Source organism: Gymnoscopelus braueri (assembly GCF_963280865.1).
Source record: "Gymnoscopelus braueri genome assembly, chromosome: 16".
Classification (NCBI taxonomy): Eukaryota; Metazoa; Chordata; class Actinopteri; order Myctophiformes; family Myctophidae; genus Gymnoscopelus; species Gymnoscopelus braueri.
In genome coordinates, this window is record NC_137616.1 from 10119933 (window position 1) to 10140328 (window position 20396).

The following is a 20396-nucleotide window of genomic DNA, read 5'->3' on the forward strand; positions in this document are numbered from 1 at the left end:
TTATATCATTTAACAATTTGGGGTGGCTCAGGGGTAGAGTGGCCGGGTAGAGTGAACTGGAAACCGCAAGGTTCCCAGTTTGATCCTGGGCTTGGGGGCTCCCCCAGAGTTAAGGTCCTTACACACCGGCGAATGTGCGAATATACGCAAAATTCGGACTCGTTCCGAATAATTAAAAGACGCTTTTTCGCTTCGCTTTTCCGCTTTTTCGCGCCATGTACGCTTGCATTGACTTTATAAGGTTTTAAAAAAAAGCGTATTATTCGCACGAAAAAATCGCCCCGGTGTGTAAGGACCTTTAGTGTTTAAGTGTCCTTGAGCAAGACGCTGAACCCCTAATTGCTCCCGATGAGCAGGTTGGTGCCTTGCATGGTTTCCTCCGCCATCGGTGTATGAATGTATGGGTGAATGTAATGCACAATCTATGTAAAGCGCTTTGGATAAAAGCGCTATATAAATGCACCATTGACCAATGTTTGACCCGTTTTTATTGCAGTTTGTCGATTACATTTGATGCAGTAATGGTCTTTTTCTGACAGTGTAATTGCCACTTCAGTGTCATCTGGGGACCCCCGCATGATCGGTCCCGACCCACAGGTTGGGAACCACTGTTCTAAGCCACCATATCACTGTCATTTTAATTATTGTCTTCGCTACAGGCCAGGAGACGAAAACGTTGCATGCACACTCCCAGTAGGTCTCGACAGCATTGGAAATGAGGGAAACCCCAACTGTCTTTTTGAGAATAACTTAAGCTTTGAAATGAAATGAAATTATAATTTTTCTTTTATTACGTTTCAGGAGACATTGCAGGAACAAAATTACGGAACCATGTGAGAGCATTTCTTGAAGTGATGTGACTGGTATAACCTTGGGTTATATACATATCTGGCCATGATATAAATCCAAGATATTCACAATATTTATTTGTTTTAGTTTAATATATTTGTTTCTGTATTTATTTGCGGCCTGTCTTGTCGTCAATGTTTAGAATGTGTTTTTATGCATCTTTTCTATGTTGGCAGAATCCGCGGCATTTGCTTTGTCTATGAGCTAAAAGTGTGATTCTAATAAGGCCTCTCCATGCAATGTGGGATTCCTCCTTCCTCACTCACAGAGCACAGGAGCAACTGATTGGCAAAGGATTGACAATATTTGAACTTGTCCAGGTGAGGTATCTATATAACCCAAGGTTCTACCAAAATCACTTTAACCCATTAAGACCGGGAAAGCATCTGTAACCATTATTTTATACTTTGGCTATTCAAAAACAGCAGATATACAAGCACACAGCGCCTCACTTCGTGCCGTGCTACGAGCTTGTAGATCTGCTATTTTTGAAAAATCTTAAAGCGAACATTTTTAACTCAAATCTTTGCTTCTGGGTGTCCCTAAAACAACATATTTTAGGATGGGGGGCGATGGCCAAATACATATACATTTTGACATGAAAAAGATTGAGAACCACATAAAACTGTTAGGATTTAGAAGACATTTGTAAAATCGGCCTCAGTTCTTAATGGGTTAGAACTACAACATAAACCGCAGTATTCAGATTAAAACACAATCGCTCAATCACACAGACAGTTTTGGTTAAGCGGCCGGGATCAAACCCAACAACATCCATCTATGAATCAACAAATCGCGTTCCATTGCCCATCGTGACGTTGTGACCTCAGTCTTCGTTCACCGACGTCTTTCTCGGCGACAGAACAAGGTCCTTCAGTTCGGGCGTCAGGGACTTCAGCTCGCTGCGGATCGCCTGGGCCTCCTCGTCCTTCTCGGCGCTGTCCTCATCCTCTCCCATCTCCTGCTTCTTCCCGCCGCCCTGGCCCAGGGTCACCAGCTGTTTCACCACCAGGCCCTGATAGCGAGACAGCAACTGGTGCTGCTCCTGAAACACATCGACACACACACACACACACACACACACACACACACACACACACACACACACACACACACACACACACACACACACACACACACACACACACACACACACACACACACACACACACACACACACACACACACACACACACACACACACACACACACACACACACACACACACACGTTTCAGTAAAAATAACATTTGTGAAATGGGACATTCTGCAAAATGAGTACTTGTACTTTCAGAACTTAAGTATATTTTAATGTGAATACTTTTACTCAACTGAATTTTGAATACCGGACGAGTTATTTCTACATTGTGGTATTAGTACTTTTACTTAACTCATTGGCCGCCATTATCGCATTAACGCGATCTAATAAATAGCGCGCTTGGCCGCCAGGATCGCATTAATGCGATCTAACGTCTTTATTGATCTTTATGCTCTGATCACGCTATTCTGTTATGAATCAGGCTAAGTTTCGGGTTCCACTTACTTCAACCACCACTGCATCCGGTTCCATGACTTGGGTTCCGTTTTCGGTTTTACATTTTTCCCCCCCAGTCATTTTCGACCATAATAGGGAAACAAACGGTTTTTCACACGCTATGAAAAGCGATCGGAGACCTCCCCTCCTATAATCTATGGTCTGGGTGACGAACAGTCATCCCCGATGTGTATCACAAAGTAATTTTCGCCGATAACAGATTCTGAGACATTTCACTTCCGGTTCATGTGTTTCACTGTGTGAGTGGGTCTGGGAGGGGGCGAGTGTGATCGAGAGGCGATCAAGCTTGGTATGTGCTGCTCTCTGGTGGTGGAACGATCAAAACGATTCAAGTGTCAAGGTAGACTTTCTAGATGTGAATTAAATAACAAAATAACGAAACAAAAAAACACGAAAATCGCTGGCAAGGGCTGCTATGAACGAGGTTTTAACTCTGGCAGTCAATGAGTTAAGTACAAAATGTGAGTACTTCTTCCACCACTGCTAGTTACTAAACCATGCATGTATTCACTGAGTGATTAGGTTCACTGCAGCAGTACCGGCGGTATGCGTCCGGTGAGCGTGCCGACGATTTGAGGCACACAGCGTCCTGGCGCATGGAGCATGCAGTTGGTGCTGGCCTGGAAGAGCAGAACGCTGGTCAGGTGGAGAGCCAGGGCCGGGTCTTCTGTCTCTTTCAGCTGCTCCATCAGCGCTTGACGGTGCAGGAACACGGCCTGCCTGCAAACGGCACACATGAACGCTGATGTCAGTTAGACCTGTCACAGTTATTACATAATAATCGTCTAATCGCAATTATTTGAGATAATCGTCATAATTATTACCATGTTAAAGTTTTTCATATATTTTCAAACATTTTCAAGAGTAGTGGAAATAGCCAATCTACAAGCTTGAGCTGGTAGATTGGCTATATCCACTATTCATGTTTTTAATATCCACTATTCATGTTTTTAATATCCACTATTCATGATTTTTTTTAAGTATAAAGTCAGGGTTCCCACACATTTTTACCAATGAATTTCCAAAACTTTTCCAAGACTTTTCCAGAATATTTAACCCAATTTCCAGGCCTGTATAACATTATTATATATAACATTCAGCGCAATAATGAGTCTCTTACTCTTTTGTGCAATGCCCAAAGAAAGGCAGTGTAGCAAAAATAAAGAACTAAACTAAAAACTAAAAAATTGACTAACTACGCATCACGCTGCAGCACGTTGTGAGCTTGTAGATCTGTTATTTTTGTCACGTCCGGTATACATTAGGCTGCAATCACGCAGCCCGTTCGGAAAGAAAATACATATTTTGTGTAATGTTATAGATGTTTTGGAAAGAAATTGCCAAAAACAATGCATAGCCAAATACTTTTCCAGGACCCTTGATAAATTCCAGGACCCTAGACAAATTCCAAATCTTTTCCAGGACTGGAAAAAGATTTTTCTAATTTCAAAATATTTCCAGGAATTTCATGACCGTGGGGACCCTGTAAAGTTATTAACTCTTTAGACTGCCATGGACGAGTTAATTCGTCAAATTCTGCCAGGGCTCAGCCTGCCAACGACAAGTTTGGACGAGCTCTTTTTTTTTTCTTCTCACACAGAACCAGGAGATAACGTGATCCAAAGATTTACTGCTCCATTGACTTGCTGTTTAAAGTATTTGAGAAAAAGCCTGTATCTCGGCTCCTGGGTTTGTATTTTTGCCGAAACATGCTATTTTTAACGAACGGGAGGTCGCAATGACCTTTTTTTTTGCGGAAGCACAGTGAAACCCTCCGTGATTAGCAACCATCAGGGGATCGATCATACTGGAGATACATATTCTGTGACTACTTCAAAAGGTATCTGCCCTGTGCACCTTTTGTTAACAAAGCCTAAAAGCCAAATAGAAATGCATTTTTTATTGATAGCGTTCTACAAGCTCACAACGCCTTGCAACACGAGGGGTTGTGAGCTTGTAGATCGTCTATTTTCACTATATTTATCAGTGGAACCGAGTCAAACAAAATTGAATGCCTCAACTCCTACAATTCTAAGTGCTTGTCAGGGTGGGGGGGGGGTCCCCAGTTCAGATTATGATTATTTTGGGGGGGTCGCAGCCTGAAAAGGTTGAGAACCACTGTCTTAGAACAGCATCCAGTATTTGTGCTGAACACTAAGTTTATTATTACTTATATATATCATATATATTACCTGTCCCTTTTCTTGTCTCCCTTCTTCAACATGAAGCCACACACCTCAGCTGAAGTGTCAACGTTGGTTAAAAAGTCTTCAATAAACTGTGAAGGAGACAAGGTAAATAAATAAATAAATACATACAAACAAAAAAAGGTATACAAGCTGCTATGTTGAAGCATTACATTTCATCCTTTATACAGACCATCTGATGCCAGAAAGCAGCTTACTTTTCCATTCAAGCAGTTGTGCAGCTTCATAAGAGGTCCTTTTGTTTCATCAGGTAGCTTTCCCAATATCTTCACTCTAGCCTAAAGGACGACAGATGGGGAATTCAATGAGACTTACTGTACAATCAGCAAGCATGTAGGGGTTAACTGACTTTTCCCAAGGAAACTGTGATTGTACATACATGTTGATGGATTATATACTGCGCTTTTGCATGGATCGGACCAATAACATTTAGGTTACAGTGTATCTCTTTTTTTGTTGTCTCCGCCGGAGGCGGAGAGTATGTTTTCGCTTCGTCCCGCCGTGTGTTCACCTCCCTCCTAGCCAAGCTAACATTGGTCAAGCTCCACGTGACACGTGTCAATATGTTGACACCAATGCCTTTGATTGGCTAGAGGGACGCATGACGAAATAAAATCCTATAAATAGGTGTGTCACTTCAAAAAGCCATTTATGTTTTTTGAAGTGAGGTAAGACAGGATCAATCAGTCTTGATTGGAACAGTACCTTCCAGTACAAATCACCCGTCCGCGCGTGTGTGTGTCCCTCTGAGAACACCTAACATTGGTCAAGCAAAGGCGCAGAAGGCCAAAGCTAAGAAAGCATACTCATCTACAACAGTAACACAGAAGAGGACTATAGAGTTGAATTGATCCCACAACAAGGCCGAAGTCTTAATACTGTAACAATTGGCCACCTTGATCAAATACATTATGTAGCACTAGAGAAAACTGACATAGATCAAACACACCAATCAACTGCTGAAACTGTTCAAGACAATGAAGATGAAGAAGACAGACAAGCATTTGAACAAACCAGTCAATTACGACGACTCCCATATGACACATTGCTTCAAGAAGAACATTTTTTAGATGCAGACACTACATATTCAGTCGCCCCTGCAGAACACCAAAAACCACGCGCATTCTACCAAGACGACCCGTTCTACCAAGACGACCCGTGCTATTAAAATAGCACGGGTCTGCTGGCGGAGACTTGTGCTCCGAGGAGCACATTTTCTAGTTTTTCTTTTTTTTTATCCCACGATTTTGTAACCCATATATTTCACCCGTGCCAATTTTCTAAGCGATCCTGGGCGCTACACTCCCCTCACCAGCCTAGGGAGGCCAGGGCCGAACTCTCGCATGAGAGCCAACTGACCTTCTTGTCACCTGACAGGGGCGAGTTTACCTGGTTGGACGTAGCGTGTGGAAGGAACACGTTATTCCAACCAGTTCCCTTCTCCTCCATCAGGCGCCCCGGCTGTCATGGGGGAGGCAGTATAGTATTAGTGACCAGGATTACTACATGTTTTTGTGAGGGTATTAACTACCCTGAGAGACACGGGGAGAACATGCAAACTCCACACAGAGTAAGCCCTTTCATTACAGTGTATCTCTATACATTTGGCTACATCACTCCTATTACAATGAAGGAAAACCATTTAGCCACTTATATCACCCATTTCATACTTTGTCGTACAACGGCGTCGCACACCAAAGAAGCTGATCTACAAGACCACAACGCTTTTAGGCTTGTACGGTAATTTTCGACTATAATGACATGCCCAAAATAGGGACGACTGGGTTAATGTATGGGACCTCGGGGGGTATTCAAAGTAAAAGGATGACAAAGTGACCTCATTAGTGATGGAGCTGGCGTTCTCCACCGACATCATCAGCTCAGCAGCCAGGAAGTTGACCAGGATGTTGGTGACATCGGTGCACACGGTCTTCAGAACGTGCTTGGCGATGAGGACCTGGGTTTCATCTGCCAGATCAAAGTGGATCAGGAGAAATCAGTGGTGCAGGGTACATTTAAGTACATTTACTCTAGTACCGTACTTAAGTACAATGTTGAGGTGCTTTTACTTTACTTGAGTATTTCCATTTGTCAATACTTCTGTTCCACTACATCTCAGAGGCAAATATTTTTACTCTACAATAATTATTAATTATTTGACGCGAGTTACTAGTTACTTTGCAGATTTAGATTAATATTACAAAACATACATTAACCCGATTTTATACTTACGTTATTTGAAAATAGCACACAATGTGACGCGAAAAGAACTCTTTACATGTGTTGTAAATGCATTATAGCTACATTCATAATAGCTTTATCTTTGCCACTTTAAGTATATTCTGATGACAACATTTTGAATACAAGACTATTACTTTTAACAGTATTTCTATATTGTGATATTGCTACTACTTATTAAAAAAGTACTTCCACCACTGGGTGAACTGGCGTTCAACTGCAGTGACCTGTTGTGGTGTTCACACCAGCGGCAGGCAGATGCAAATAGTGGCTTACTGCACCTGAGAAGAACTTGGTGCCCTTTTCAAAGAGGCGGATGTTGTTGTAGAGGTTGGTGATCTCCTCCTGGAGGTCTTTCATGCTTTTCTTCTTGTTGGCTCCTGATGGAGAGCTGCTGGAGGACATGAAAACTGCCCGCACCACCTCCTGGTAGGTTTTGGTCAAAGGCCTGTGGAGAAAGAACATACTTCCATGTTAGATGGTGAGGACAAAAATGTTATACTTTTGGCTTGGATATTGGAGAATATGAACAACCAATGTTGGTGGTTTGGGAAACAAAAGCCTTGCCATCTTACACCTTTTTTATTGTTCTTTTAGTAAATGTAATGACTATACCGCTTAAAGTTGGGGTGGTAAAATACATGATTTAAATACTTAACATAAGGTTGTGTAACGTTTAACCCATAAGACCTGAAGCTGATTCTACAAATGTCTTCAAAATCCCAACGGTTTTCTGAATAACATATGTTTCTATATCAGTGGTTCTCAAACCTTTTCATGTCAAGGACCCCCAAAATGATGTTTTTGGCCGCCGACCCCCATCTCAAAATATTTTGTTCCAGGGACCCCCAGAAGCAAAGATTTGAGTTAAAATGTTTGCTTTAAAAGAATATAAATATATTAACTTAACAATTTTTTCAAAAATAGCAGATCTACAAGCTCATAGCGCGGGACTTGGTGCCGCGCTATGAGCTTGTATATCTGCTATTTTTGAATAGCCCAAACGTGTAAAATAAAGCTTTTTCGCTCAAATCAGTTCTTAATGGGTTAAATACTTAATCATAAGGTTGTGTAACGTTTAAGAAAGAAAGAAAGAAAGAGTAAAATGTGAAGGAGAGGTGGAGTCAATAGTATTGTATTTATTTATTTATGACAGCAATCTATATTACCTTACTAATTGTTCCGCCAGCTCAGAAAGAATTTCTTCAGGGCAGTCACTCAGTCTCTCTTCTAAGACGGCCACTATTTCCTCCAGGGTCATAAAAGGGACTTCAGACGGTTTGCCACGACCTATAGGAAAGAGTAAAGCAAAACTAATTGGTCTCAAGGGAGCACTACATTTACCTTCAGTCTTACACAAAACAGTTTAATAACCCAGTTTAACCAACCAGCCATTAAGCTCTTGTTAAATCAGAGGGCCTAAATTAACAAGGTTTAGGCCTCGACTATACGCATATGGATACTTACTTTTCTTAACAGATATTTAATATAAATAAATGAAATAAAAATAAATCCTATCCACATGACCTTACTTTACAAAATGATCTCCGTACACACATAAACGCAAAAATGGTAGGAAGCGAGTTCCCCATCAGCAGCAGACCAGGGACGTGTTTCTGTGTTAACCTCGGCATAGGATGTCAAAACACCTGCTTTAAAGGGTTGTTTCAAAATGTGTCGAAATCTGTCAAAAATAGAATGTTTTTTCAGTACTTAGGGTACTTATATAGGGTTTAAGTACTTAGGGTTCTTATATAGGGTTTAAGTACACTGTAGCCATAATCATACTTTGTTGGGAAGGTCCGGTTTCTTCATCGCTGTCTTCATCCCTCCTCCCTCCCTTCTTCTTGGTTTTGCGTATCCGGAACTCTCTGGCGTTGCCTCCCCCGCCAGCTTTCACACTGCCGCTACCCTCTGGGAATCAGGAATACAACGTAGTACATGAAGGACGGAAATGATCAACAAATGATGGTTCATTTTGGATGCAAGTAACATCATCATCAACATTGGGTTTAAATGTATATAAGTATAGAAACCCACACACATTCTCACATGGAACCGTATATTATTAACCCATTAAGACCTGAAGCCGATTCTACAAATGTCTTCTAAATCCCAACAGTATTCCGAAAAAAAAACTTGTGTTTCTATATCAGTGGTGCTCAAACTTTTTCATGTCAAGGACCCCCAAAATGATATGTATTTGGCCGCCGACCCCATCTCAAAATATTTTGTTCCAGGGACCCCCAGAAGCAAAAAATTTGAAACAGATCTACAAGCTTGTAGCGCGGCACTCGGTGCCGCGCTATGAGCTTGTATATCTGCTATTTTTTAATAGCCAAAAAAGGTATAAAGCTAAATAATGCTTTTTAGCTCAAATCAAGAAGTGACACAGATGCGTTCCAGGTCTTAATGGGTTAAACAAATTATGGTTATTTAGTTATTGATTTGCTTTTTAATAAAATACTGTGCTATCATGTAAGAATGTGTGTGGGTTTCTGTACTTCTGACCTAAAAGGTTTTAGCTAACCTGTCGTCTTCTTCCTGCGCTCTGCCTCTTTCTTTTCCTTTCTAGAAGGACCAGTGACTTCGGTCACCACAGATGTTCGCTTCAGATCTTCTTCGGTTACCAGAAACACTGGGTTATTCTTGACTTCCTGAAACAGCACAGCTCTAAAACATTACCGACATGGACATTTGCATGTTCAATATAATAATAAATACAAAGCTTTTCATTGGATATGGTACTTTATCCTTAATGTATTCTTGTAACGCAGCCACTGTGTTACAATATTGCGCACAACATGATTGCAGGCCTTTTCTGCCTTATTGAAGTGATGGGGAAATAACAAACTGTATGTAACATAGGTGTTGTAAAAGTGCGACATCTAGTGGCTGAATGTTGTCTAGCGCCCCTTTAGCTACTTGTAATGTAGCAGATCTAGTAATTGAGGTGTGTTCTACAGTTGCACTGCTAAATGTGAACCCTATCGTCCCTATTCTGGCCATTTTATAATATGCTAACATTCACCAATAATTGGCAAACATTCGCCGAAAATAGCCAATCCACAGGCTCACAACGCGAGCGTGTAGATTGCCTATTGGCAAAGATATTTGGTGTAGAGGGGAAAAGGGAGGGGACCAAGTATAGACGTCTGAGGGTCCCCGGTCAACAAATTAAATAGTGTTTTAAGTGGTTAAATGTCACCTGTAAATCTTTGAAAAAGAAAGCTGTACCATTTGAGCTTTAAGTTGCATGGCTTCATCGAACAGAGAAAGGCAGTTGCTGATGAACTTCTCGCTGACGACCACCGTGTCTGCCAGCACCCTGGAAGAAGACTGCACATTGGCGTTCCTCATGGCCTGGTTGATCAGTATCACGCCGTCCTCCACTGACAAACAGCTCGGCAAAATTGACTACGTCAGGGAGAGAGAAGGGCGCCAAGTGAGTTAAGTGTATGAGAATGTTAAGAATGTCTATACAGAATGAAGAATAAGTTGTCTGATGTGTAACCTTCTTCCTATAACTGGCTTATTTATTAAAAAGAAAAAAATAACGACACAAACACACGCCACACACACACACACACACACACACACACACACACACACACACACACACACACACACACACACACACACACACACACACACACACACACACACACACACACACACACACACACACACACACACACACACTAGAGCTGGTAAATTAATATTCGAAGATTTCTCGAATATAGGGGAAAATAATTATATTAAAAAATATAAAAATTAAAGTTTACAATACAAAAAACAATGTATCAAGTTATAAAAACAAACAAAATATATGTTTAGTGGATCCAATAAACATAAAAAATAAAAAAAGTATAATAATAATAATATTAATAATAATAATATTCAAATATTAGCCAATTTTTGCACACACACTCCCGACCCTCATATAGACAGCTAGATTAGAGCCACGCCGTAAAAAAGTAATGTGTGTAATACATTAATGTAAGAGCAGAAGGGCGGTGTATAAGCACCTGGATGTCAGCCCACGTAGCCGAGCTGACTGCTTCCTCCACCGAGGCCTCCACCTGGTCCACTAAGGCCTGGCCCACACACGCAGCTCGCAGGAATAACAGCTTGCTGGACTTGTAGCGCTTCTTAATGTAGTTCGCTGGGTCAGGGATCCCCAACCGGACCAATGCATCAAACTCTGCATGGATATACACAGAAGAAGAGTTAGGTGGATTCACAGTAAATTCCTCAGTAATATTAACCTCTTAACCCATTAAGAGAGGGAACGCATCTGTGTCATTTTAACATTGCTTTGGCTATTCAAAAATAGCAGAAACACAAGCTATTTTTGAAAAATTGTGAACATTTTGTGCAAATCTTTGAATATACTGTATATTCTAAACGTTTATGTTGCTATATCAGTGGTGCTCCAACTTTTCCATATCAAGGACCCCCAAAATGATATCTATTTGGCCGCGGACCCCCATCTCAAAATATATTGTTCCAGGGACCCCCAGAAGCACAGATCGGAGTTAAAATGTGCGCTTTAAAACGTATATATATGTATTCAAATTTTGCAAACATTTTCAAGATGAAAAAATAAAATAGCAGATCTACAAGCTCATAGCACGCAGCACTCATGACAACACGAACACAGATGCGTTCCAGGTCTTAATGGGTTAAACCCTATACATTTAGTCACGAATAGCGAAAAATCTATAAGCTCACAACGAACGCATCGGCAGGCGACACATTGAGCTTGTAGATCTGCTTTTTTGCAAATGTTCCCCCCAGAATAGGCATACTGTGGGGTTCAAGTCATTAAACTTCGTCACGAATAGTGAAAAATAATAATAATCTACAAGATCACACCACATTGCCATGCGACGCGTTGTAGAGCTTGTAGATCTGCTATTTTTTTAAATGTATACCCTCACTCACAGGCCTAATTAACACTGACGATCTTATTGTGCATTGGCATTATGTAAAAAGAATAATATTTGAGAAAGAGTACCCAGATATCCGTTCTGCTTGAGGAAGGAGTCCACCCATGCATTCTGTGTTTTGGAGTAAATGTCAGGGATGTACACAGCCTTGTCCTGGCGGCCTCCCACCACTGCACCTTTAAGACGTCCACTATTCACCAGCTCCTCCAAGACAGCTGGCAAAACCACATGAAAGCAACATTATTACATCCGGAAAACGGTCCAGGTTTATCACACTGTCAGAGCTGGTATGTGAACTTCACGTCTGCTATAATTACATCAATACTGGTGGTTCTCTTTTACATTTCAAGGACCCGCCATAACTCTGAGAGCGTACAAATGGAACCAATTGGACCCATGAGGGTCCATTTGGTTCCATTTGTACTCTCTCAGAGTTGCAGACCTGTAAGGGTCCATTTGGAACCCTCAAAAGGAATCGTTAGAGGGAACCGTTAAGGAATCGGACCGCTAAGAGGATACCAAACCCAACACACAGCAGGCTATAAACTACCGAATCTCATATGCTACGTTGCGACTGAAATGAATAATTAAGTCAACAAAATGAAAGAACTAGTACTTACAATATAAAAGATGTTCCTGAAATCCAAACGTTCCAATCATGGTGCTGACAGGCGTTGGCCTTGAGAATACAACAACGACAACAGTAGGGAATTCAGTTTAGAATATAAAACAAAACAAAAGAAAATTATGCTCTAATATGCTTAGAAGATGTTTGGGGGGCGTACCTACCGAGTGATTGCACTGAAAAGCCCACTGATGCGTGCCTTGTGTCGCGCTACAAATCCTTGTGTAAATATGACACCCCTGTTGTACTGATCCATTTCCCCCTGGATCTGCTTTCCTATACGCCTTGACAACTCCTACCATATAAAGATAAAACACACCATTAAACATGTTCTCATTTCTCAGATGCTTTTGGCATGAAAAGACACATTCAGATAAAAGTAGTGAGTCTTTTTAGGGAGCCAAGAGGTATCAATGGAGTATCAAACAGCAAGCAGTGTACTATGTGATTTAACGTATGATCTGGGTGAGTATTTAACCAAAGCTTGCTTTCAAAATAGGGATGCATGATATTGAAATTTTGACCAATATTGTTCAAATCAATCGTTACAATACCAATATTACAACACACGTTTCCAGTAGGGTTTACCATACAGCTGTTATAGAGTAACTGTGATTCTGGGTGTACTGTAGATGCAAAACAACGGTACACCTGATTTATTAAGCCTAATGATGCACATATTAGTTCAAACAACTTAAATGTAACACTTATTTTTACTTAAAGGCATACTAGGTAACGTTTTCAACAAAACTAAAGTTAAATTGTATATCTTTTGTGAGTGGCAAAAGTTTCACAACACCCACTCCATGAATTTCACCCCCGGAAGCCTTTTATTTATATATTTTCTATTGAACGTGGACGGGGGGGACTTTCCCGGGAAAATGACGTTCCTGGCCAACGTCATGACGTCGTGGCCGACGTCATGACGTCGGCCAGGAACACCGCAACGGTTTCCTGTTTGGCCAGGAACTACCGCGCTAATAACAAAAAGGAACCTCACGCTGATTTTAAGAGAATGTAGGATTGGAAGATCGAAAAAGAACAGAAAAAGAAAGCACAGCTCATGGTAACTAATGCTCCACTGGCTAAGAGAAACGATCCGTAGATAGTATAAAACAATTAAAAGATCGCTTTTTGAAACGCTTCCGGCTTCCGGTGAAAACGAATGGAATTCTGGGTAATCGAGGACTACGGAAATTGTATGCAGTGACGGTAGTGACCAGCAGAGGTTGCTAAAAATCGTTATTTGTGATTCTGCATTGTACAACTTTAACATTTTTGCCTACATATGCTTTTATGTTCTACGGTTATTCTTTTGAAAGCTTCCCCAGAAAACACTGATAAAATCTGCAGCCTTCAATCATCAAAAAAAGGGCTTTTTAAGCTTCTAAAATCTATTTTAAATAAATATTAGAAAATATCTGCAAAAGTTTCTGGATTATTTTGCCGATACTGATTGTACCAATATTGCGTTGTAAGTAAATATTGGCAGATACATTTTATTCCATAAGATATATTCCAAGATTATGTCTTTTTTATCGTGTGAGTTAAGAGTGGCTGCAGTGTGGCTCACCTCTGTCAGGAAATCCCCTGGAAGGTCATAGCTTTTACAGAGATCGGAAATATTTATAAAACCGGCCCCTTGTAGTTTGTCATTCACCTCCTCTGCTAAGCCGTCCAGGTAAGTACTACAGTGAACAACATTAGATACATCATTTCAGTAAAAGTGAAAAGGCTATGCACCATTTACTGTATGATTATAATATAATTAAATATATTACTGGCATATCTACTGTATGTACTTATTACAAAACGTTTTTTTTTCCTCACTTCTCTTCAGTCTGGCAAACCTCCTATCTCCGCGCACAAACGGGAGAAAACGACCCGCGGCTACTGATTGGTCTGTGGAGGGGGCGGGACCAGTGTTAGCCAATGTAAAACTCGAGTCACTTCCTGACTTGCCTACGTAATGGAAATACGAGTCAAATAGGACCTTGGCCAGACTGAGTAGCGACGTGAGAAAAAGACGAACGTGGCGAATTCCATGTGTTCGCAGCTTTGGTTTGATTTCAACCAGTATACATTTCTAACATGCCTTACGTTCATAATGAGACAAAACATGAACCACCTTATACTTACTTATCTATGAGTTGGCCCAACACAAGGCGGACACCTCTTTCAGATTTTGCTATGTCGTTTGCTCTACTTTCAACATGGACCAAATCCACATTGATAATCTGTAGAGGGAAGGATCACGACATGGTTTATGGGAGGTTTTAGCCAAGACATTACAGCGTAAGAATACTATATAGAACATCTGTTTTTGGCATATGATTTGTAATAGCTGCTCACAGATTTTTCACACATTTTGCTTTACAAAAAGGCGTTTATGAGGGGCAACAGCATGTCAACTAGTCTAATAAAATAAGTCTGCTTGAACGCACCTGCTGGAGATCGACGATGTTGACACGCCCTGCGAAAACAGACAAAGTCTTATTATTCTTTGTCTCTAGATCAGTGGTTTTCAAAAAAAGCAATTGCGTCCCAGGCATACCAATGGACACAAACTCTCAAGGCACATGTGTATTCAGAATAAAAATAGCTGATTATGATCACAATGCATCGCAATGCGTTTTGAACTTGTAGATCTGCTATTTTTTTTTAAACATTTTGTGGAAGAAATGTATACAAATAATCTACATTTTCAGCCTATGACAACATGCCAAGTTGAAAGTGGGAACAATATATATTTTTCTAGGGTATAGAATGTTGTCTCAGTGGGCACACAAAGTACTGATATAGTTATATACAAAAAAATGAATTCATACATTCTTGTATAGTCACAAAATCCCAAGGCACACCCGACGTCCCATCAGTGTGCCGTGTAACACTGTTTGGGAACCACTGGTCTAGGCTATTTGAATGGACCACAATGAATGGAAACAAGGCCCTGGGGCTTTTTGTGTTAAGCCTCTTAGCAACCTTTGAGTGTTTTCTTTTCTTTTTTTTACAAATTAAAAATATAAATGAGAAAAGGAAAAAGGAGAAAAAAGGGAAAATTTTGATTTAAAAAACTGCGCCAAAAATAATTTTAACATCAAACTTAAATTATATTCCATGTTCGAAAAAGGAGTAGGAAGAAGTTTTTTTTATGTGTCTCAAATATCTTTAAAAAATTAAGAAAATATATTACTGTACTGTTAATAATCGTGCTGATAAAGTATTCAATCAATCAAACATTACTGCAGACAATTTCAAGTTGCCATTCCAATAAGTTGTATGGTACTGTATGCAAATTGCAGCCAATGGGCTAAACATGCAATATAACACCAGCATGGTCCTTTTCGATATCAATCTATGCTGACCATATCCAATGTTGTGGTACTGTTAACAGTAAACAGAATTGAAGGTTGATTTTAAACAAATTCCCCAAATTGCTCAGCCCTAGTTGCGAACGCAGCGGAAGGAGGCGCGCCGAGGCGCGCCTCCGCGCAAGTGGAGCTTACTATGAAACCGTGCTCGGCTTGTGAGTGTGTGTGTGTGTGTGCGTGTGTGTGTCTGTGTTCACTGCCTGCCTGCAGCTCCTCTGAGATAAGTAAATGTCCAATTTAGACGTACCATACATCAAATGAAAGGTCTTTGAAAACTGAACACACCTGTCAAGGTTGCGTTTAAGCCCGCCCCTTCCCCCGGAAGCCACGCCCCGGAGAAGGCTCCTAAAAACTCCCCATTGAAACCCCATGTTAAATGAAAAGTGCCCGAATCGCTCCGAAACTTTTTCTACCCCCCCTAAGTGGGGGTCTACGAACAAATACTTCGGGCTCGGATTTTGGCTCCGCCCCCCGGAAGTGGGTGAAACAGGCACTTCAAACACTTTGTTGAATTGTTCAAAAACATTCAAAGTTTTTTTTTAGTGAATTTGTATTTTTCTAAGATGCTCCCTTTAACGCAGATTTTTTTTGTATTTTATTTTTATTTTTTTATTGGTGACTTTTTTTTAAATCTTTTTTTTTCATATTTATTTAAAAAAAAATGCGTTCGCTTCCCGCGTTCGCGCGTCTTACTTGTTGGCATTAGATTGAAAAACAAAATGCCATAAGATGTATGACAGTGATAACCTACTCAACAGATGGCAGCAACATTTGATGGTACTGAACTACAGGTTGAACTTAGCCGCAAACAACTCTTAGATGCTATTTTTAATAATCTGGCATCTAGAGTTGCAATACCAACCCTTGACAGCTCATTCATCCAAACAGAAAAGTCCGATCTGTACAGAAAGCTTGGATGATCCTCTTTGTATCTATCTGCCAAGTTTTTGTTTCATAAAAATCCACTGATGACACGTTATGAGCTATTTTCTGTCAATAAATTCTGTGCAGGACTGCAGGTGATTTTCTAAGCGTTGGAGTTTGGAAGCGTTCGTTGGGAAATCACTCAACGCGTCCTGCTGCCCCCTGCATTACGTGCAATTTCGAAACAGGGCCGTCGAGTGATTTCCAACGAGCGCTTCCAAACTCGAACACTTAAAAAGATTATCACCTGCACAGAATATATTGACAGAAAGTTGCTCATAGTCATAACATGTCTACGGTGGATTTTTATGAAACAAAAACTTGGCAGATACAAAGAGGGATAATTCAAGCTTTCCGTTACGTACAGCTGCAATGTTGGTGAGTTTAACGTCGTTTAATACAATCATATGAGACTTTTCTGTTTGGATGAATGGGCTGTCAAGGGCTGGTATTCAGTGGTGTAACGTAACTAAGTACATTTACTCAAGTACTGTACTTAAGTACAATTTTGAGGTATTTTTACTTTACTGGATTATTTCCAATTTTCAATACTTTTACTTCTACTCCACTACATCTCAGAGGCAAATATTGTGCTTTTACTCCACAAAAATTATTTGAAAACTTTAGTTACTAGTTACTTTGCAGATATAAATTGTTACATTATAAAACATACATTAATCGCTTTAGCCCTATTTTATACCTAGGCTATTTGAAAATAGCCGATCTACAAGCTCAAAACGCGTCGCATCGCAACGCGTTGTGAGCTTGTAGATCTGCTATTTTCAAACATGTAGTACTTTTACTCTTGGTACTTTAAGTATATTTTGATACCAATACCTTTGTACTTTTACTCAAGTAACATTTTGAACACAGGCCTTTTACTTATATCTGAGTACTTTTTCCACCACTGCTGGTATTACACAACTCTAGATGCCAGATATTAAAAATAGCATCTAAGAGTTGCTTGCTATAGGTTGAACTGACCTCCATGGATGTACAGCTCATCTTTGATGTCCCTGCTGATCTGGGCTGGGGTGATGTACTCCTTCCCATCCAGCGTGTGCACCACGTCCAGCTTCTTCTCCAGGACCAGCTTTGCAATGATTTCAATGCAGTTCCTCTCAGACAACCTGTTGGAATTGTTAAAAAATACATAAAGTGTTGTTATACATTACTGACACTACAATATAGCTGAAGAGATGTGAGGGAGCAACATAATCGTTGCTGTCAGGCAGAATATTACCTCATATCTCCATATTTTTCACTTTTGTAAATTAATACCCTACTTCATCATACAATAGTAGTATTGCACAGAAGCAGTGAAAATGGTTACATGATAGGTGGGCACCAAGGAAGAGTGGGCACCTAGGTGTGTTAAATTAAAGAATACAATATTAGGAAATCAATTTTTTAGTTCAGTGGCCTTGTGGTTAGAGCGTCCGCCCTGAGACTGGGAGGTCCGGGTTCGAGCCCCGGCCGGGTCACACTTAAGACTCTAAGGGCCCCAATGCCTCACTGCTTGGCACTCAGCATCAAGGGTAGGATTGGGGGTAAGTCCCTGCGACATACTAGCGTCATGTCCAGGGGGTGTACTTGTACATCATGCGGCCTCACGCTAAGACCCCTACACCATTGGTTCTCAAAGTGGGGTCCGGGGACCCCAGGGGTACTTGAGGGGGTTCCAGGGGGTACCCAGCAAAATGTGTTAATATAGCATCACAATAATTTTTACCTTTTATACTTTGGCTATTCAAAAATAGCAGATCTACAAGCTCATAGTGCGGCACTATGAGCTTGTAGATCAGCTATTTTTGAAAAATCGTGAAAATGTGTGCAAATGTTTGAATATATATATTTTTAAAGCGAAAATTTGTAACTCAAATCTGAGCTTTTGGGGGTCTCTGGAGCAAAATATTTGAGATGCGGGTCCGCGGCCAAATACATATCATTTTGGGGGTCCTTGACATGAAAAAGTTTGAGAACCACTGCCCTACACACTGTATGATAAGGAAACAGGAGATAGACTAGACTCCTGCCCTATGGGCCTCAGGGCTCTGCAAGGCTTACAATAACATGATTAGAACAGTAAACAGTCGACAATTAAGCTTGACTGTTTAAGTTGAAGGATACAATACAATTAAATCTGATAATGATGTATACTTTACATTACTTAAGACCATTTTTCAAATATTTTATTTACGTAACATTTTGGACTAAATAGACAATTTTACATTGAGGTGCCCAGATTGATTGATTGATTGAATACTTTATTAGCAGTTTGCTAAAAACAACAACACAGGAAGTACAGTTCAATACAAGGTCTGCTAAGAGGATTTTTAAACCCAAGAAAGCCTATGGCTTGTTTCCATTGGGGTCCTTTGTACTCAATTCATAGAAACATTTAATGACAGACAAATAGATGTCCCTAGTGGCCAACTATCCTGTATCCTGACAAAAATGACATATGTCAGACTAGACTCGAGTGAAAGTGATCCTGAACAGGTTAGCATAGCAGTAGCCATGGTTCACATGACGCTTGTATGACAGTCATGTTTCAGGGCTAGCATAGCAGCTGTGTGCAGGGGTTGCCAGATCTGCTTATTATAATTTCACCGCAAGATTTTATTTGAAAATAGCCGATCTACAAGCTCTCATCGCGACGCGTTGTGAGCTTGTAGATCTGCTATTTTCAAATAGCTGATGTATAGGTTAAAGTGCTTATGTGTCCCATAGTTGCTTCTTTTGGGCTGGTTTTCCTAGACCTGGTTGCTTGTTTCTCTCACAGAATCTGGCAACAGTGGATGTGTGTAGTGTGTGTGTGTGTGTGTGTGTGTGTGTGTGTGTGGTTGTTATAACTTCTTACCTTTGCACCGTGTCAGTGAACTGTGCTCTCTGGAAGTCAGCAGCAAGGCGTCGGATCTCTTCCCACGCAGCCGCCATTATTATTATTGGAAGCTTTGATTATCCGTTGCTTTTTACAACAATTCTCTATGAATGAAACACTGCTGATCTAACTAGCATGAGACCATGGAGCTGTGCTCTGCTAACACACACGTCAACATTCAGTGACGAGTCACGGAGCTGTGTTCCGTGAGCAACAACCAGCTTGTCAAATAGAAGACTTCCGGTGGACGATCTCTTCAGAATAAGAGTACCCTCTAGAGTAAGAAGGATCCATTGAAAAACGATTCATTTGCACATTAAAACTACAAATTAAGCATTTAAACGAAGCTAGACAACCCAAATGATGTTTATGTGTAACAAAAACAGCGTTTAACTGTTTTATTAACATTAAGAATGTATCTAAACCAAGGGCCCAGCTTCCTGCTTTGAAATTGACTCGAATAAGGAAGAGAGTTCAAGTGACAGTTCATGGCCTGTAGTTTCACTGTTTTACCCCTGCTGGGGTCAGAAAGAATTTATCTCATGAGGTTTTTTTTTTGACGAACTTTAGACTTGATTTTCTTACCTTAATGAACATTGTCATAAATACTATATGCTTCCAGTCGCTAGTTTAAAGTCTCCTTTCAATCATCATGATATGCGTTTTGGTAAATTATGGTCCCATATATTTTACTTTACTGCCTCACAAAGGAGGCTCACGAGTAAAAATGCATCCCATCAAACTTTCAGATGCTGTTTTTCTCCCAGTATGGAGGAAGAATGCTTAGGATTT

General features: G+C 40.5%; 1 protein-coding gene across 1 annotated transcript; it reads right to left on the reverse strand.

Moving 5' to 3' along the window:
- Nucleotides 1-509: 509 nt before the first annotated feature.
- LOC308103910 (E3 UFM1-protein ligase 1-like) lies at nt 510-19772 on the reverse strand. Its single transcript, XM_080454119.1, has 19 exons — nt 19584-19772; nt 17705-17850; nt 14870-14898; nt 14565-14662; nt 13999-14113; nt 12590-12720; nt 12421-12479; nt 11869-12015; nt 10877-11052; nt 10086-10265; nt 9379-9505; nt 8637-8762; nt 8018-8138; nt 7130-7296; nt 6448-6578; nt 4808-4888; nt 4596-4681; nt 2943-3123; nt 510-1894 (listed from the first exon to the last, which is right to left on the reverse strand). Exons 1-19 carry the CDS (start codon nt 19658-19660, stop codon nt 1676-1678), a joined length of 2397 nt encoding a protein of 798 aa, XP_080310245.1. The 5' UTR covers nt 19661-19772; the 3' UTR covers nt 510-1675.
- Nucleotides 19773-20396: the final 624 nt, after the last annotated feature.

What these genes read in the sequence shown, in the direction of transcription:
- LOC308103910 (XM_080454119.1), bottom strand. Translation starts at nt 19,660, where the DNA reads ATGGCGGCTGCGTGGGAAGAGATCCGACGCCTTGCTGCTGACTTCCAG. An exon ending in CTACGTGGGCTGACATCCAG is followed by an intron (nt 10,266 to 10,876) that starts GTGCTTATACAC and finishes TCCCTGACGTAG; the next exon opens with TCAATTTTGCCGAGCTGTTT. An exon ending in GGAGACAAGAAAAGGGACAG is followed by an intron (nt 3,124 to 4,595) that starts GTAATATATATG and finishes TGCCGTTTGCAG; the next exon opens with GCAGGCCGTGTTCCTGCACC.